The 14677-nt window shown below is 45.9% G+C and overlaps 1 protein-coding gene across 1 annotated transcript; it reads right to left on the reverse strand.

Moving 5' to 3' along the window:
* Positions 1–8164: 8164 nt before the first annotated feature.
* On the reverse strand, positions 8165–10430 carry NR0B2 (nuclear receptor subfamily 0 group B member 2). The gene is made up of 2 exons (XM_012750659.2): positions 9864–10430; positions 8165–8763 (listed from the first exon to the last, which is right to left on the reverse strand). Exons 1-2 carry the CDS (start codon positions 10390–10392, stop codon positions 8522–8524), a joined length of 771 nt encoding a protein of 256 aa, XP_012606113.1. The 5' UTR covers positions 10393–10430; the 3' UTR covers positions 8165–8521.
* Between the last annotated feature and the right edge of the window lie 4247 nt (positions 10431–14677).

Here is a 14677-nt window from a genome sequence, read left to right on the forward strand (position 1 = left end):
TTCCATCATGCCACTCCTGGACGTCCCACTGCCTCACACCCAGTTCTTTCTAGCCTTGTTTACTCTTCCCTATGAAAGAAAAACCCCTTTTGCCTAACTCTTGAGACATTTGCACATCTCGTGATCAGAGTTCTCCCCACTGCAATGCTTCCCCTCCCCCTATGGCAATAGTTCCTTCCCCTCCCCCTATGGCAATAATCCTTTCAAATAAAGTCTTTCCTGACCAAGTCCAGATTTGTTTTTTATTTCACAGTATATATGAATATTCATGGCTGCAGTGTTTGTAAGAGCAAAAAACTGGCATTTTGTACTAATAATCTCAGGTAATGTAAGTTAGTAAACACCAAAATACTCCATTTATATAAGTTTTAAAAATGTGAACTGAAAAGTATTTTTAGGGGTATATAAGTAAGTATGCTTTAAAATGAGAAAGAAAAGCAAAAAAATGATTAACCTGAAATTCAGGATAGTCATTACCTTTAGGAGAGAAATAATAGATTTAGAAAGGGACCTCAAAGGTGACGATAATAATGACCTATGAAACAATAATGAAGGTTTATTGTACTGTTATTCCTTAAACTTTACAGATATTTTATGAATACTATTTTGTTTTGCTTAATATTTAATTTAAAAAATCTTAAAAGGGAAAATAACTCGAAAGCAACAAAGCAAGTGGTACAAATATACAGCTATATAATGAATGAAAAAATAAAAAACAAACCTGTTTGAGGGTGCTCATGCCTATAATCCTAGCACTCTGGGAGGATCCAAGGCAGGAGGATAGCTTGAGCTCAGGAGTTCCAGACCAGGCTGAACAAGAGCGAGACTCCCATCTCTACTAAAAATAGAAAAATTAGCCAAGCATGGTGGCATGCGCCTGTAGTCCCAGCTATTCGGGAGGCTGAGGCAGGAAGATCGCTTAAGCCCAGGAATTTGAGGTTGCAGTGAGCTATAATGATACCACTGCATTCTACCCAGGGCGACAGAGAGAGACCCTGTATCAAAAATAAATAAATAAAAAAGAGAAAAAAAACATTCTAATGAATGTTTGGGTAATTATAGATAGGGACAATTTTTAAATTCATATCTGAATTTTAAAATCTGCTGACGAATGTGTATTGGTACAACCACTTTGAAAAACTGGCAAGATCTACTAAACTTGAGTTGATTCTATTTTTTTTTTTTTAGTAGAGATGAGTCTCACTCTTGCTCAGGCTGGTCTCGAACTCCTAGCCTCGAGGCTCCCAGAGTGTTGGGATTACAGGCATGAGCCACTGTGCCCAGCCTTTGAGTTGATTCTATGACTTGGTAATTCCAGTTGTATATAGTCGTATATAGATCTGCAAATAACTTCGCATTGAAAAACAGGTGTAAGAATAATTCTAACAACTTATTTGTAATAGGCAAAAATGGGAAACAAACTAAATGTTTATCAGCATTGTAATGGATAAATGAATTGTGGTATAATGGCATACTTTAAGCAATGAATGTGAATAGGTTCCACACAGAGCACCTGGATGAATCTCACAGACATAATATTGAAGATAAACACAAAACAGTACATGCGAATATGCCTGTATACATACAAAGTTTAAGACGAGTAACCTCATTTATGATGTTAGAAATATGGGTAGTGCTGAGATTTAGGGAGGAGGGAGAGGGTGATGATGGGGAGAGATTCTGAGGATGTTGTTAATGATCTATTTATTTTTCTTTTTTTCTTTCTTTTTTCTTTTTTTTGAGACAGAGTCTCACTCTGTTGCCCAGGCTAGAGTGCAGTGGCATCAGCCTAGCTCCCTTAAATTCCTAGGCTCAAATGATCCTCCTGCCTCAGCCTCCCAAGTAGCAGGGACTACAGGCACTCACAACTACGCCCAGATAATTTTTTGTTTCTGTTTTTAGTTGGCCAGCTAATTTTTTCTATTTTTAGTAGAGACAGAGTCTCACTCTTGATCAGGCTGGTTTTGAACTCCTGCCTTCAAGCAATCCTCCTGCCTTGGCTTCCCAGAGTGCTAGGATTACAGACGTGAGCTACTACACCCAGCCCATCCCGATTTTTAAAAATGCAAGACAATATTGTGCTTAAGAGCATAGGCCCTGAAAACAGATCATCTCAGTTTAAATCCTGACTCTGCCACTTATTAACTTTGTAACCTTGAGCACGTTATTTAACCTCTAAAAATCTGTAGGGGAGTAAGAGATCACCTCCAACTTCCCTTAGCTCTTATGTGGACTCTTCAACTGGATCTAGAAACTAAATTGACACAACGCAGATTAATAAGAGAAAAGCATACAAATTTTATTCATTTTACATGTACATGGGATCTTCACAGAGAATGAAGTCCAAAGAAATGACCAAAGCAAGATGCTTTTATGCTTTTTAGGCAAACAACATCAAATTTGAGAAGAAATGACAGGACAAAGGAGATCTGGCTAGGGGCAGTAAATTTCTAGGGGAGTGTTTCAGGAAAATCCTGGAACAGTCTAGAAAAACCACCCCCCAAACGGAGAAGAAGCAGAGAGACCAAAGGATGACTCAGACAAGTTTGACGAGTTAGTTTATTAGAGGTTACTAACAAGGGCATTTGCTCCTAGGCAACACAGGAATTTCTTCCACAGGTGCCTTCTTGCAAGCGAAATCTGTGTTTGCCCACCATGTGGTGTTGCCTTAAATCCCTTCCCAGTGAGTGATGCAGAGCTTTGACATTGTATCTTTGCTTGTTCACAGTGAAACAAATCATACATGTGCGGTATCATCATACAACCCGTGTCATGTTAATTATATTACAGTTTTTCACTAGATGGGGATTTTAGTATTACAATTAGCTAAAGGGCACTATAGGACAGCCAAAGCAGCCAGCATACTCTCTAACAATTGGAAGCCAAATGAGGGGCACACATGGGCACAAAGAGATGTAAAGGACATTGGAAACCAAGAGAGCAGGCGGTACAAGGGAGTGAGAGGTAAAAATGTACCTCTGGGGTACAATGAACACTATTCTGGTGATGGGCACATTAAAAGCCCCAAAGCAAATCTTTTTTTTTTTTTTTTTTTTTTGAGGAAGAGTCTCACTCTGTTGCCTGGGCTAGAGTGCCATGGCATCAACCTAGCTCACAGTACCTCAAACTCCTGGGCTCAAGCAATGCTCAGCCTCCCGAGTAGCTGGGACTACAGGCATGCGCTACTGTGCCAGGATAATATTTTCTATATATATTTTTAGTTGACCAATTAATTTCTTTCTATTTTTAGTGGAGATGGGGTCTCAATCTTGTTCAGGCTGGTTTTGAGCACCTGACCTTGAGTGATCTTCCTGCCTCAGCCTCCCAGAGTGCTAGGATTACAGCCATGAGCCACTGCACCTGGCCTCCCAAATTAAGCCTTATGCAAAGTGTCCATATAACAAAAACATTTGTACCCCTTAATATTTTGAAATAAATAAGTAAAATAAAACAGCCAGGGCTGGTTTGAGCCAGCCATTTCAGGGCAAGAAAGTGCTGAGGCACTTCTCTGGGCCAGTAGTTATCTTGGTACCTGAATAGTCTACTTTTAATGATTTTGCTGAATGCTCCAGGCTAGCACAGTGTTTCTGTTCTGTGGTGGGGAACCTGCGGTTTTTCTTTGCTGGGAGTCTCTAGGATGTAAGTGGGGGAGTGTAAAACTAGGGGAAGGTAAGGGTTACTTTGAAAAGTTTTTTTTTTTTTTTTTTTGAGACAGAGTCTCGCTTTGTTGCCCAGGCTAGAGTGAGTGCTGTGGCATCAGCCTAGCTCACAGCAACCTCAAACTCCTGGGCTCGAGTGATCCTTCTGCCTCAGCCTCCCGGGTAGCTGGGACTACAGGCATGCACCACCATGCCCGGCTAATTTTTTATATATATATCAGTTGGCCAATTAATTTCTTTCTATTTATAGTAGAGACGGGGTCTCGCTCTTGCTCAGGCTGGTTTTGAACTCCTGACCTTGAGCAATCCGCCCGCCTCGGCCTCCCAAGAGCTAGGATTACAGGCGTGAGCCACAGCGCCCGGCCTGAAAAGTATATTTATTCAGGTCCATTGCAGGCCCCAATCCCAGTCTTTGGTAAAGGGCTAATTTTTTGCCCTGCTATGGGGAGGGTGCCCCTCCCAGAGGAATCTTTTTTTTTTTTTTTTTTTTTTTTTTACCAGATTTGCAGGTGAGATGAAAATCTTCATGGCTTGCTGAATGCAAGAAGAGACAGGTCAACTAGCTGTTTCTGGAGCTACAATTTCCCCAATGTTTTTTACTCAAAATAACCATTATACCAATTTGACAAATTTTGGGGTGTCATGTCCTTCATTCCTACAGTTTCTTCATCTATGATGTGGAAGTAATGATAGTGCTTCCAGCACAGAGTTGTGAGAATTAAATAGCATAACCCATGTAATGTGTTTAGAGCTTAGCTCTCAATAAATGTTAGCTGCTTATTATTTTAGCAGCTACTCAGAGTGAACACCCACAGCTTGGTGTTTCCTCTGGCCATGCCCTACCAGGAACAGGAGTTCCCCTTTGTTAACTCTGACTACCCTGAAACCTTGGCCTTGGTGCCTCCATCAGTTTCATTGGGATTTCCTTACTCTGCTCTTTTGTTCTGTGATGTGGTCCCTGCCACCTCTCTACGTCCATCTCCTGCTGCCCTGGGCCCCACATTCCCCAACTGCAAGACTACTTGCAGTTAGCTAAGCACCCTTTGTTCTCTGGCACCTCTGTGCCTTTGCATTTATCATTCCTCTGTCTGGAACATCCATCCCTTGGCTTGCCTAGCAAACCCCTATTCATTCTCTAGCTCAAACCAGTCACCACTTGGGTGAAGCATTTTTCCCACCTCTAGGCAGATTTAATCACTCCTGTTCCTTTTTTTATGTTCCTCTATCACAGTTCAGATAATTCTGTGTTACAGTGACTTATGTGTCTTCCTCTGCCATAGGATGGTTTGTGAAGGCAGGGAATGTATCCTGTTTATTCCGTGCCCTCTTCCCCCAGTATCCAGCAGTGGGTCTGGTACAAGTGGAAGTCAGGAGATGCTGAATGATGGAATGAGTGGATGGATAGTGGGTGTTGGCTTTTTACTGGCATCACAGGTTCTAGGATATTCAAATGTCCCAAGGACAGGGCAGGTCAGTGCAGGGTACAGCATGCGTCAGCTGCCTGACTGCTTAACAAACAGTTGATGATTTGGCTAATGAAGATATAGATAATTAAGGCAATAAAATGGTACCCTGGGCTGAGCCACAGCCACTCTCCTGCTTTCGAGTGAGTCATCCCTGGCTGAGCCTGAGGACAGGGATCATGGCTGAGAGGTAGATGGTCAGTATACAGTGGCTGAGCTGACTCCAGATAGCCTGATCCTGGCCATGACTCACTCCAGCTTGTGCTGGTGGCGAGAACCATACAGAATCACACAGGTCTGAGCTCAAATCTCACCACAGTGATTGGCTCAGAACTTGAGTAAGTTACATACTCTGTCTGAGCCTGTTTCCTCCTCTTTCCTCTGCAGAAATGAGACACAGGTCCCATCCAGGATGCTGATAATGGAAACAGAGTTCTCCACCTTTGCAAAGCCTGCAGTCTCACAGAGGATTATGGCCCTTATTACATTGTACCATAATTATCTCTTTATTTATTTTTTTATTTAGAGACAGAGTCTCACTGTGCCACCTGGGCTAGAGTGCTGTGGTGTCAGCCTAGCTCACAGCAACCTCAAACTCCTGGGTTCAAATGATCCTCCTGCCTCAGCCTCCTGAGTAGCTGGGACTACAGGTGTGCGCCACCACACTCGGCTAATTTTTCTATTTTTGGTAGAGATGGGGTCTCGCTCTTGCTCAGGCTGGTCTTGAACTACTGAGCTTGAGCATTCCTCTCGCCTCGGCCTCCCAGAGTGCTAGGATTACAGGCATGAGCCACCGAACCCAGCAGATTATTATCTCTTTAGTTTTGCCATATTTGTCTTTATGTTCTTTGCACAAGGCTTGGAAGTAGGGTATGTGGAGTGACTCGAGAAAAACAGAAGTGTAGCTCCTCAACCATGTGGAGGGGTAGGGAAGAAATTTAAAAAGTATCAAGGTAGAATTAACAAGAGAAGCTATTTGGGTGATGGAAAAAATTAAGTTGAGGGAAAAAGGCTGGAGTGGAGCATGGAGATGAATCCTTCCTATTAGTTATTCTGGGTTGGAGGAGGGTAAGGGTGAGAAGTGGGAGGACTCAGCCTGGGGATGCGGAAAGGTGCAGCAGTTAACTAATGGAGGCAGTTAGTGAAAGGGCATCAAAGACATACAATGACCCAAATCCCTGAATCTTATGGATTTGGGTGCTATGTGGGAAACAAGGCTTCTGCTCTTGAGGTTGGCCTCATGTGTCTGCAAGGTTAGATAGGGTGGTGCATGCCAGAGGGCTGGGGAAGGCAGGTCGAAGAGAGGTATCAGTCCATGGCCCGGGAGTTGGGGACTTCAGTGCTAAAGGATGCCTCTAACTGGGGATTTGATTAGGTCCTGGCTGGGGGCAGTTGTTGAGCAGGGTGTGGCTCAACACAAGACAGGAGGGTGGATGTTGGGGAAAGAGGGTGATTGGGTAGTTGAAGCCCCAAATTCCAGGCAGAGCAATTTGGCTTGGATTTGCAGGCTCTGGGTACACCCCGAAGATGTGCAGATGCAGGTCTGCTTACTTTGGGGGCTGCTTTTCCCTTTACTGTGACATAGGGAAAATGAACACATCCTGGCATGAGGGTATCTCCATGTTGTATATCTCAGGCACAGGGGTGCATGTCTTTCTTGTGTGAATGAGTTGGGATGTTCTGTATGTTGCTGAGTAAGTGTATCTGGGACATGCTTTTCTGCTTTTCTGGACTGTATGTGGGTGGACAGAGGGTCTGTTTTATGGGTCTGCGTAGGTGTGTCTGAGTTGTACATCTTAATGTGTGTGTGTCTCACTTGTAGGTCTGAACTGTGTGTTTCTGTCTCTTTCTGGTATCTGAGTTATGAGTGTGAGGTTGGGTAAGGGACAGGGCTGCACTTGTTGCTGGCACTGGGCACCCATATGGGTGAATGGCTGGTTCAGCTGTGGTCCTAACCCGGGGGTCTTAGAAAAAGGCCTGAGTGATGACTCCTAGACAGTTGTCCTTGAATGAATGATCTCTCGTTGAGCAGTAATTAACTTGACCCCCATGAGAAGAATCCAAACTGTGGCAGTGAAGGGGGTGGGGTCTAGTCAGGGGAGGACGTATTGCTGGAGAAAGGAGGAGGCCTGGAAGTCCTATAGGCATGTGTGTTGTTATCATTTCCTCCTGTCCACCCTTCAGGTCACTCACCCTGCCCCAGAGTGACTGGGTCAAAATATTTAACAAACATTGAGGCACAGGCATTGATCAATCAGAACAAATGCAAGCCATGCTCTGAATGGAGCAGTCCTGGAGGTCATGGCCATGCCAAGCATTGCCTCTCTAGTTGCTAGACAATGGGAATATCTGGGAGGGGGATCCTAGGAGAAGTGCAGGGGCAGAGGAATAGTGGAAGGAAACTCAGGGGGCCTCAGTGCAGTGGCTGTGAACCAGCTGGCATGGAAGTGTTTCAGACTTTAACAACTGATATAGCCATAGCATGTGGGCCAACTAAACCTTGGCCTGCCTTGGCCTCCAAGCAACTGCCAGGCCAGCCCTGGGTGCCCTTGCCTTCTTCCTTTGGGAGAATAATGGACCACCTTATTCTGCCATCTGCTGAAATGGGGAAAATGAATAATTCCAAATTGCAAAAATGGCAGTGACCATGTCTGTTTCATTTTGGGAATGGGCTGCTTCCTGATTGGCTGTGATTGGACTTGCACTGAAGTGAGAGGGAGCCTGTGGGAGTGGGGGTCAGGGGAGGGGTTAGTGAAGAGTTTAGAGATAGGGAGAGCAATCCTCTCCCCCAGAAGATAAAGGCAAGGAGGTGATGAGGTTGTGAACTGGTACTACCTCTGGATTCAGACCCAGATGCAAAATAAATCTCATTCCCAGAAATGAAATCACCATCCCACCCTGAAAAATTAATATCCCAGTTCCTTGAGGCCTGGCTCCTGCACCCCTAAGGTTCATTTCCCTTGGGCTCCCTCTGATAGGGGCAGGGTGGGCCCTGGAGATGAGACAGTCCCTTCCACATGCACAAAATATAGTGTCAGCCTCTAAGGGTATCACACCTTTTATTATAAAAATCAATAATTTAATTCAGTTCTGTACAAAGTCAGTAGGACTTATGGTCCAATGAACAGCTCAAGCTTTCATTCCCATCTCAGGAGGGGACAGGAATCTTGGCTCAGAGGCTCTGGGGACCACCAAAGGCTTGCTAGGCACTGTGTCCAAACCAAGGCAGTCCTGGACAGGGTGCAGCTGAGAGAGGGGCTGCTCCGGAGGAGCCAAGTGCTGTCTGTACAGCCTTGCCCCCTCCAGGAGCATTGGTCATCCCTGGGGACATCCAGGTTGAATCAGCGCTGCCAGCCTCTCCCTCGTCCTACACCTGATCTCCACCTGGGCTGGAGCAGGTCACCTCAGCAGAAGCATGTGCTCAAGGAGGCCAGCGATGTCAACTTCTCCAATGATAGGGCGAAAGAAGAGGTCCCCAAGCAGGCTAGGTGGAATGGACTTGAGGGTGGAGGCCGTAAGGAGGACACGGGCCAAGCGGCCTTGGCCTGCTGAAGACCACGGCTCCAGGACTTCACACAGCGCCCAGTGAGCCTCCTGCTGCAGGTGCCCAATGTGGGAGGAGGTGTGGAGGCCTGGCACGTCTGTGGACAAAGAGGGAGAAAAGGACTGGTGAGCACCCCACTCCCAGCCACCGAAAGACAAGACTGGCCCAAGATCTGAGGCCACCAGCAGACACCCTTCTGCCTCCTTTGTTTAGCCTTCAAGGCCCCATTACTACCTCTCTCTTGGAGAAGGTAGTCAATTTATTTATTTATCATTTTATTCATCCATTCATTTATGGATAGGCAGTGTGGAGTAATGGTTAAGAACTAGGCTGTCTGAATTTGAATCTCAGCACTGTCACTTATTAGTTTGGTGACCTTGGGCAAGTTACTTAATCTCTGTACTTCAGTTTATCTGTAAAATGGGGATAATAACAGTACTTATCTACTATGCTTTTTATGAGGTCTAAATGACCTAGTATATGGCCAGTTCAGCTGTGGTCCTAACCTGGGGGCCTTAGAAAAAGGCCTGAGTGATGACTCCTAGACAGTTGTCTTCAAATGAATGATTCTAAACCCGTTAGAATAGGGCCTAACATATGGTAAGTGTAATATGAATATTTGCTACTATTATTAGAATTAATTGCTGTCATTAACTCCTGCCTTGAGGATTTTTGGTGGGGAACTCTCATTGCAAATGCTCTCCAGGTTCCAAAGAACACTATCCCCACCTGTTGTTCTCCTGGCTGAATTTCACAAGGACTGCCTCCCTGTCCTCTCCCAGCTCCTTTAATTCCCCACCTCTATGTGATCTTTCTGAACCCATGGAAGAGTTTTACCTTCGGAATTTCGCCATGCATTCTTCCCTTGAAGATGTGACTGAGACACAGCTGTGTCAGTCCACCCTTGGCCCCCCCCACTCCTGTCTTCCCCAAGGGTCAGGGCAAATTTCTCAGGTAGAGTGACAAGGGCCAATCTATGAAGTGACCTGGGTTGCCATCCCTACTGTCCTTCTGCCTGGATGTGTGACCTTAAGCTAGTCATTTAGCTTCTCTGCACCTCTTCTGTGAGATGGCTATTTGATGAAAATGAGGACCCAATGAGATAAAAGGTGTCAAACCCTCAGATGGTACCTTTCCTGGCTAGGTCCTGTCCCCCCACCAGCCTTAGCCTCCATCCAGAAGTGTCTGGGAGCTCACCAGGGTTGAAAAGGATGGTCCCTTTCAGGTAGGCATATTCCTTGGGGCCCAGCTCCAGGCTCCAGAAAGACTCCAGGCAGCACTGAAGCCACTGCACCTCAGCCAGTGAGGGCTGGGGTCTGTCCGGCTGGCCACTGCTTCCACTGCTGCTGGGCTCCTCCAGCAGGATCTTCTTGAGTATGCTGGGCACTGGGGCCTCAGCCACCTCAAAGGTCACAGCGTCTTGGGCCAACCCAAGCAGGAAGAGGGGGCCCCAGCCACCCTGCAGCAGCCGCCGCTGATCCTGGGGAGGCAGCTGACAGAAGGATGGCAGGTTCCTGAGGAAAGCCACCGTCTTGGCCAGAACGTCCAAGGCCTCCCGGCAGGTGCGATGAGGTGTACACAGCCGGACAGGCCGATGCTGCCTGCACAGGCAGTGGCTACGGGGTAGGGGGACAGGCCTGAGGCTGGGACTCAGAAGTTCATACAAAATGGCTGGGCGCCCTACAGCACCCCGGCATGGGCAGGGCCCCGGTTGGCTGGAGCTCATGGTTGAGGATCTGTTCCTACTTCCTCCCAGCTCTCTGGTCCTCTGTTCTGCACTCTGGGTGCTATTTATATCCCCAGTGGGTGGGAGGGGGAAATTGCCTGACAACCTTGACTCCAGAAGTCATGTTCATTGAAAAAAAACACACACACTGACCCTGGCAGGACTGGTAGGGAAGTGGTGGGGGAGGGGACATTGGGAGCCCCACGTGGTGCTGATATCACTTCAGTCAATGAAGCGGCCAGTGCAGGGCACAGGGCCACCTGCCCGCTCACCCAGCTCCCCCTTATCGGATGACTCAAGTGGATAAACAGGGTCATTAACCCAGGCTGTACCAGGGCACCAAGGCCTCAGGTGCACAATCAGCAGGTGACTATGGCAGGTGTCCCTATTGGTGCCCTCTCTGTGCACACACAGACCAGGGCTCTCACTAAGCCAGGAAGCCAGCACCAGAGCTGGACAGACCTTGAATGCAAGGCCCAACCTGGAAGCTCCTTATCACTAGTTTGTTTGCCTAACCTTGGAGCCCTGCGCCTGTTGTCAGCAAGGAACAGGCTTCAGGGAAGGGAGCCAGGACCCTGGGGGGTTGGGAGGACTTTGCCCAGTGTGCTGTCTGGGTGGCCCCCTTCCTCTGACTCCAGTTCTGGGGTCCCACAGGCATAAGGTCTTTCAGAAGCCGCATCCCCAGCCTGGATTCCCATAGCTCCCAAAATGCCGTGTCTGCTGAGAAGTCCTCATAGAATGATAATACAACACGGCTGCCATTTACTGAGCACTTACTGTGTGTTGGGCACCTTGCACTCTAATATCGAGAGCTTCCCTCTCAGGCTAGATTCTTACTTTGTGAGACTCAGAGAGGTAAAGCAACTTGCCCAAGGCCATCCCCCCAGGAAGGAACAGAGCCCAGTTCTGTCTGGCTCCAAAGTCCTTGTTTGTTCCCCTGGACCCTCTGGCCTGATTGTGTAGCCAGAACCTGAGTTTCCCAGAGCTGGGCCCCCTCCTGCTCTGCAGATGTTACCCACCTGTGATCTGGACAGAAATATTGCTCTGCCACCACGTGGATCCTCTATTCCGGGCATCTGTCTCAGATGATGGGGCACAAAGCATGAGGGGTGTAGGAAGGTCCTTAGTTGTGTCATGTCCTTGGACCTTGGCCATCCCAGCCTGGCAAGTCTTCTGTTGCCATACTGTTGGGCAGCCTGGTGCCCTGGATGGGGGGAGGCTCTGGCATCACCAGCCCTGGCATCTGCTCCTGGCTTCATCACTTTCTAGTTGTGTGACTTTGGGCTGATTCCCAAACCTCTGTGAGCTTCGGGAGCCTCTCTGGGACAATAATGCCTGCCTGCAGTGCTGTTGTGAGGACAAAGTGAGGTCCTGGTTGTCAAATTCCCAGCAGTTACAGTAGGGGGATTTTGCATCCCCCTTTCTCTGCCAGCAGACAAATAGGCACACATCATTTATTTGATTGCAAATAATATTAATCCTTACATTTATAAAATTTCTTTCTTGTCCTTTAATATCACTGAATCCTCATAACATCCCCTCAAAGGAGACTCTGGAGTCAGACTGCTTGAGTCCCAATTCTTTTTTTTTTTTTTTTTTGAGACAGAGTCTCACTTTGTTGCCTGGGCTAGAGTGCCATGGTGTCAGCCTAGCTCACAGCAACCTCAGATTCCTGGGCTCAAGCAATCCTCCTGCCTCAGCCTCCCGAGTAGCTAGGACTACAGGGATGTGCCACCATGCCCGGCTAATTTTTTCTATATGTGTTTTTAGTTGGCTAATTAATTTCTTTCTATTTTGAGTAGAGATGAGGTCTCGCTCTTGCTCAGGCTGGTTTCGAACCCCTGACCTTGAGCAATCTGGCTGCCTAGGCCTCCCAGAGTGCTAGGATTACAGGTGTGAGCCACCGCACCCACCTCCAAATTCTAATTCATCACTTAACTGAGTGACTTTGGGCAAGTCACTCTCTCTCTCTGCCTCAGTTTCCTCATCTTTAAAATGGTGACAGGAACATCCAGAAGGAGATATTGGTTTTATGGGGCCTGAAGCTTACACAAAGTGAAGGGTCCTCTTTAAGAAAAGAATAGAAAATTAGGCATGAAACGGAATAGAGTGAGAAAATAAATCACTACAAATTACAAATTAAAATAAACTGACTGAGGATGGATATGGTGGCTCACGCCTGTAATCCTAGCACTCTGTGAGGCCAAGGGGGGCAGATTGCTTGAGGTCAGGAGTTTGAAACCAGCCTGAGCAAGAGCGAGACCATGCCTCTACTATAAATAGAAAGAAATTAATTGGTCAACTAATATATATAGAAAAAATTAGCCAGGCATGATGGCACATGCCTGTAGTCCCAGCTACTTGGGAGGCTGAGGCAGGAGGATCGCTTGAACCCAGGAGTTTGAGGTTGCTGTGAGCTAGGCTGATGCCACAGCACTCACTCTAGCCTGGGCAACAAAGCAAGACTCTGTCTCAATAAAAAAAAAAATAAATTAAATAAATAAATAAATAAATAAAATAAACTGACAAAAAACACAAACATCACAAACCCAAGAGAATAACAAAATACTATTACTGATCAATTGCCTGACAGCAGTTGCCTGCATGGTTTAGTCACATGTTCTTTGCTTGCTTCTTCATCAATTGATGATTTAATTATTTTTATTTTGAAACAATCACAGACACAGAAAGAGTTTCAAGTATAATACAGGGAACTTTTTTTTTTTTTAAACTTTGAACCATTTGAGAGTAATTTATCAACCTGATGCCCCATAACCCTGGAATACTTTAGAGTGTAATGCCTACAAACAAGGACATTCTTTTTTTTTTTTTTTTTTTGGACAGCTCAATGAGTTGTAGAGGACATTCTTTATCACTACAATGCAACCATTAAAATAAGGAAATTAACATACATTTCATCATCTAATCTCAGAGCCTATTTAAATTTCACTCTTGGAACTCACTTATGTTGGGGTAAGACCTCTGGTCCTGTATAGTGAGGGTAATAATGATGCAGAGGGAGTGGTAGGAACATTCCTGGAAGCCCTGGAAGCCTTTCCTACACCAGGACAGCTCACAGTGACTTAACTACATATGGAAGTGATTGTCAACTACCTAACTATATTCCACCAAATCCAGACTAAAACTTCTCCCGAACTCAACTTCCCCTTAGCTGGATCCCCAAATCCTTATGGCCTCTTTATCATCACCTAATTCAAGGGAAAGTGGGATAGAATGGGAAGAAACAGTGGTCTTAACCAATTGTAGTTTTAAAATTTTACTTTTACAAGTTAAAAGAAAAAATATGTATTTGATCCTAATAACATTGCAGACGATTCTTCCAGAGTCTAGGATAGGCCCCTGCAAGTATAAGGCCCTTCATTAACTTCATAGGAAATCTGCCTCTGCTAACTCTTTCCTAGGTGTTTGTGAGGCCCAAATGTGGTGTGTGTGAGGACACAAAGTGCCTGGCACACAGCAAGTGCTCCATAAGGGATGGCACTTATTATTATTGCTGTTGCTATCACTGTCATTTTCTGTAAGAGGAAATTAAAGAGGAAGAGACCCAGAGAAGCGAGGAGACCCCTCTGCTGGACTAGAAGCTAGATTCCCGGGTTTTGAGATGTGAATTTTTCCTAGAAATATATTACCTTGAAAAAAAAAAGTTGAGTTTTTTGCACTGTGGAGAACTATGGTTTTGAGCCTTGTATGTGGTCTAATGGCTAGGCTGTCAGTCCTGGAATGCCTAGAGTGTGAGGAAAGGCCTTCGTTGGGATCTGTATAGCCCAGAGTCTGACTGGGACCATTTTCTCAGAGAGGCGGAAGGCTTCTGTGAGGGAGATGGTCCAGTAGTTGCCCTCTGCCCTGAGTTTGAAGGGGGAGACACAGCCCTGCTCTCAGGTGCCCTCCTCAGTCTGATGGGAAAGACACAGTTCAACCCTCAGGAGTCTCTAGTCTAAAGGGAGGAACACAAAATATCAACCATTCCAGAAGCCTAAAGGAAAAAAAAAATGTTTCCAGAAAGAAAAACGCCTCAATTGTGTAAATGCCATGGAGAAAAAAATGAGATAATAGTGGTTCATTGGCTTTGGCAATATGCATCATTGTAACCTTATCAGAGTCTTTTAACAATAGACTATTTAGAGTACATTGCAGGGCGATGGAAAGTGAGGGAGTGGAGAAAGAAGCATAGAAATCATTTCAAGTTTTGCTTTGAATGCGAGCTGAGAATTGGGGTGGTAGCAACAGAAAACAGTGCAGTCACGGAATAGTAAAGGAGTAAGTG

The sequence above is a fragment of the Microcebus murinus genome, chromosome 2, assembly GCF_040939455.1.
Source record: "Microcebus murinus isolate Inina chromosome 2, M.murinus_Inina_mat1.0, whole genome shotgun sequence".
NCBI classification, from domain to species: domain Eukaryota; kingdom Metazoa; phylum Chordata; class Mammalia; order Primates; family Cheirogaleidae; genus Microcebus; species Microcebus murinus.

Coding starts and splice junctions, on each gene's coding strand:
- NR0B2 (XM_012750659.2), bottom strand. CDS start 10,392: ATGAGCTCCAGCCAACCGGGGCCCTGCCCATGCCGGGGTGCTGTAGGG. Junction 8,764..9,863: donor GACCATCCTTTTCAACCCTG/GTGAGCTCCCAG, acceptor CTTTGTCCACAG/ACGTGCCAGGCCTCCACACC.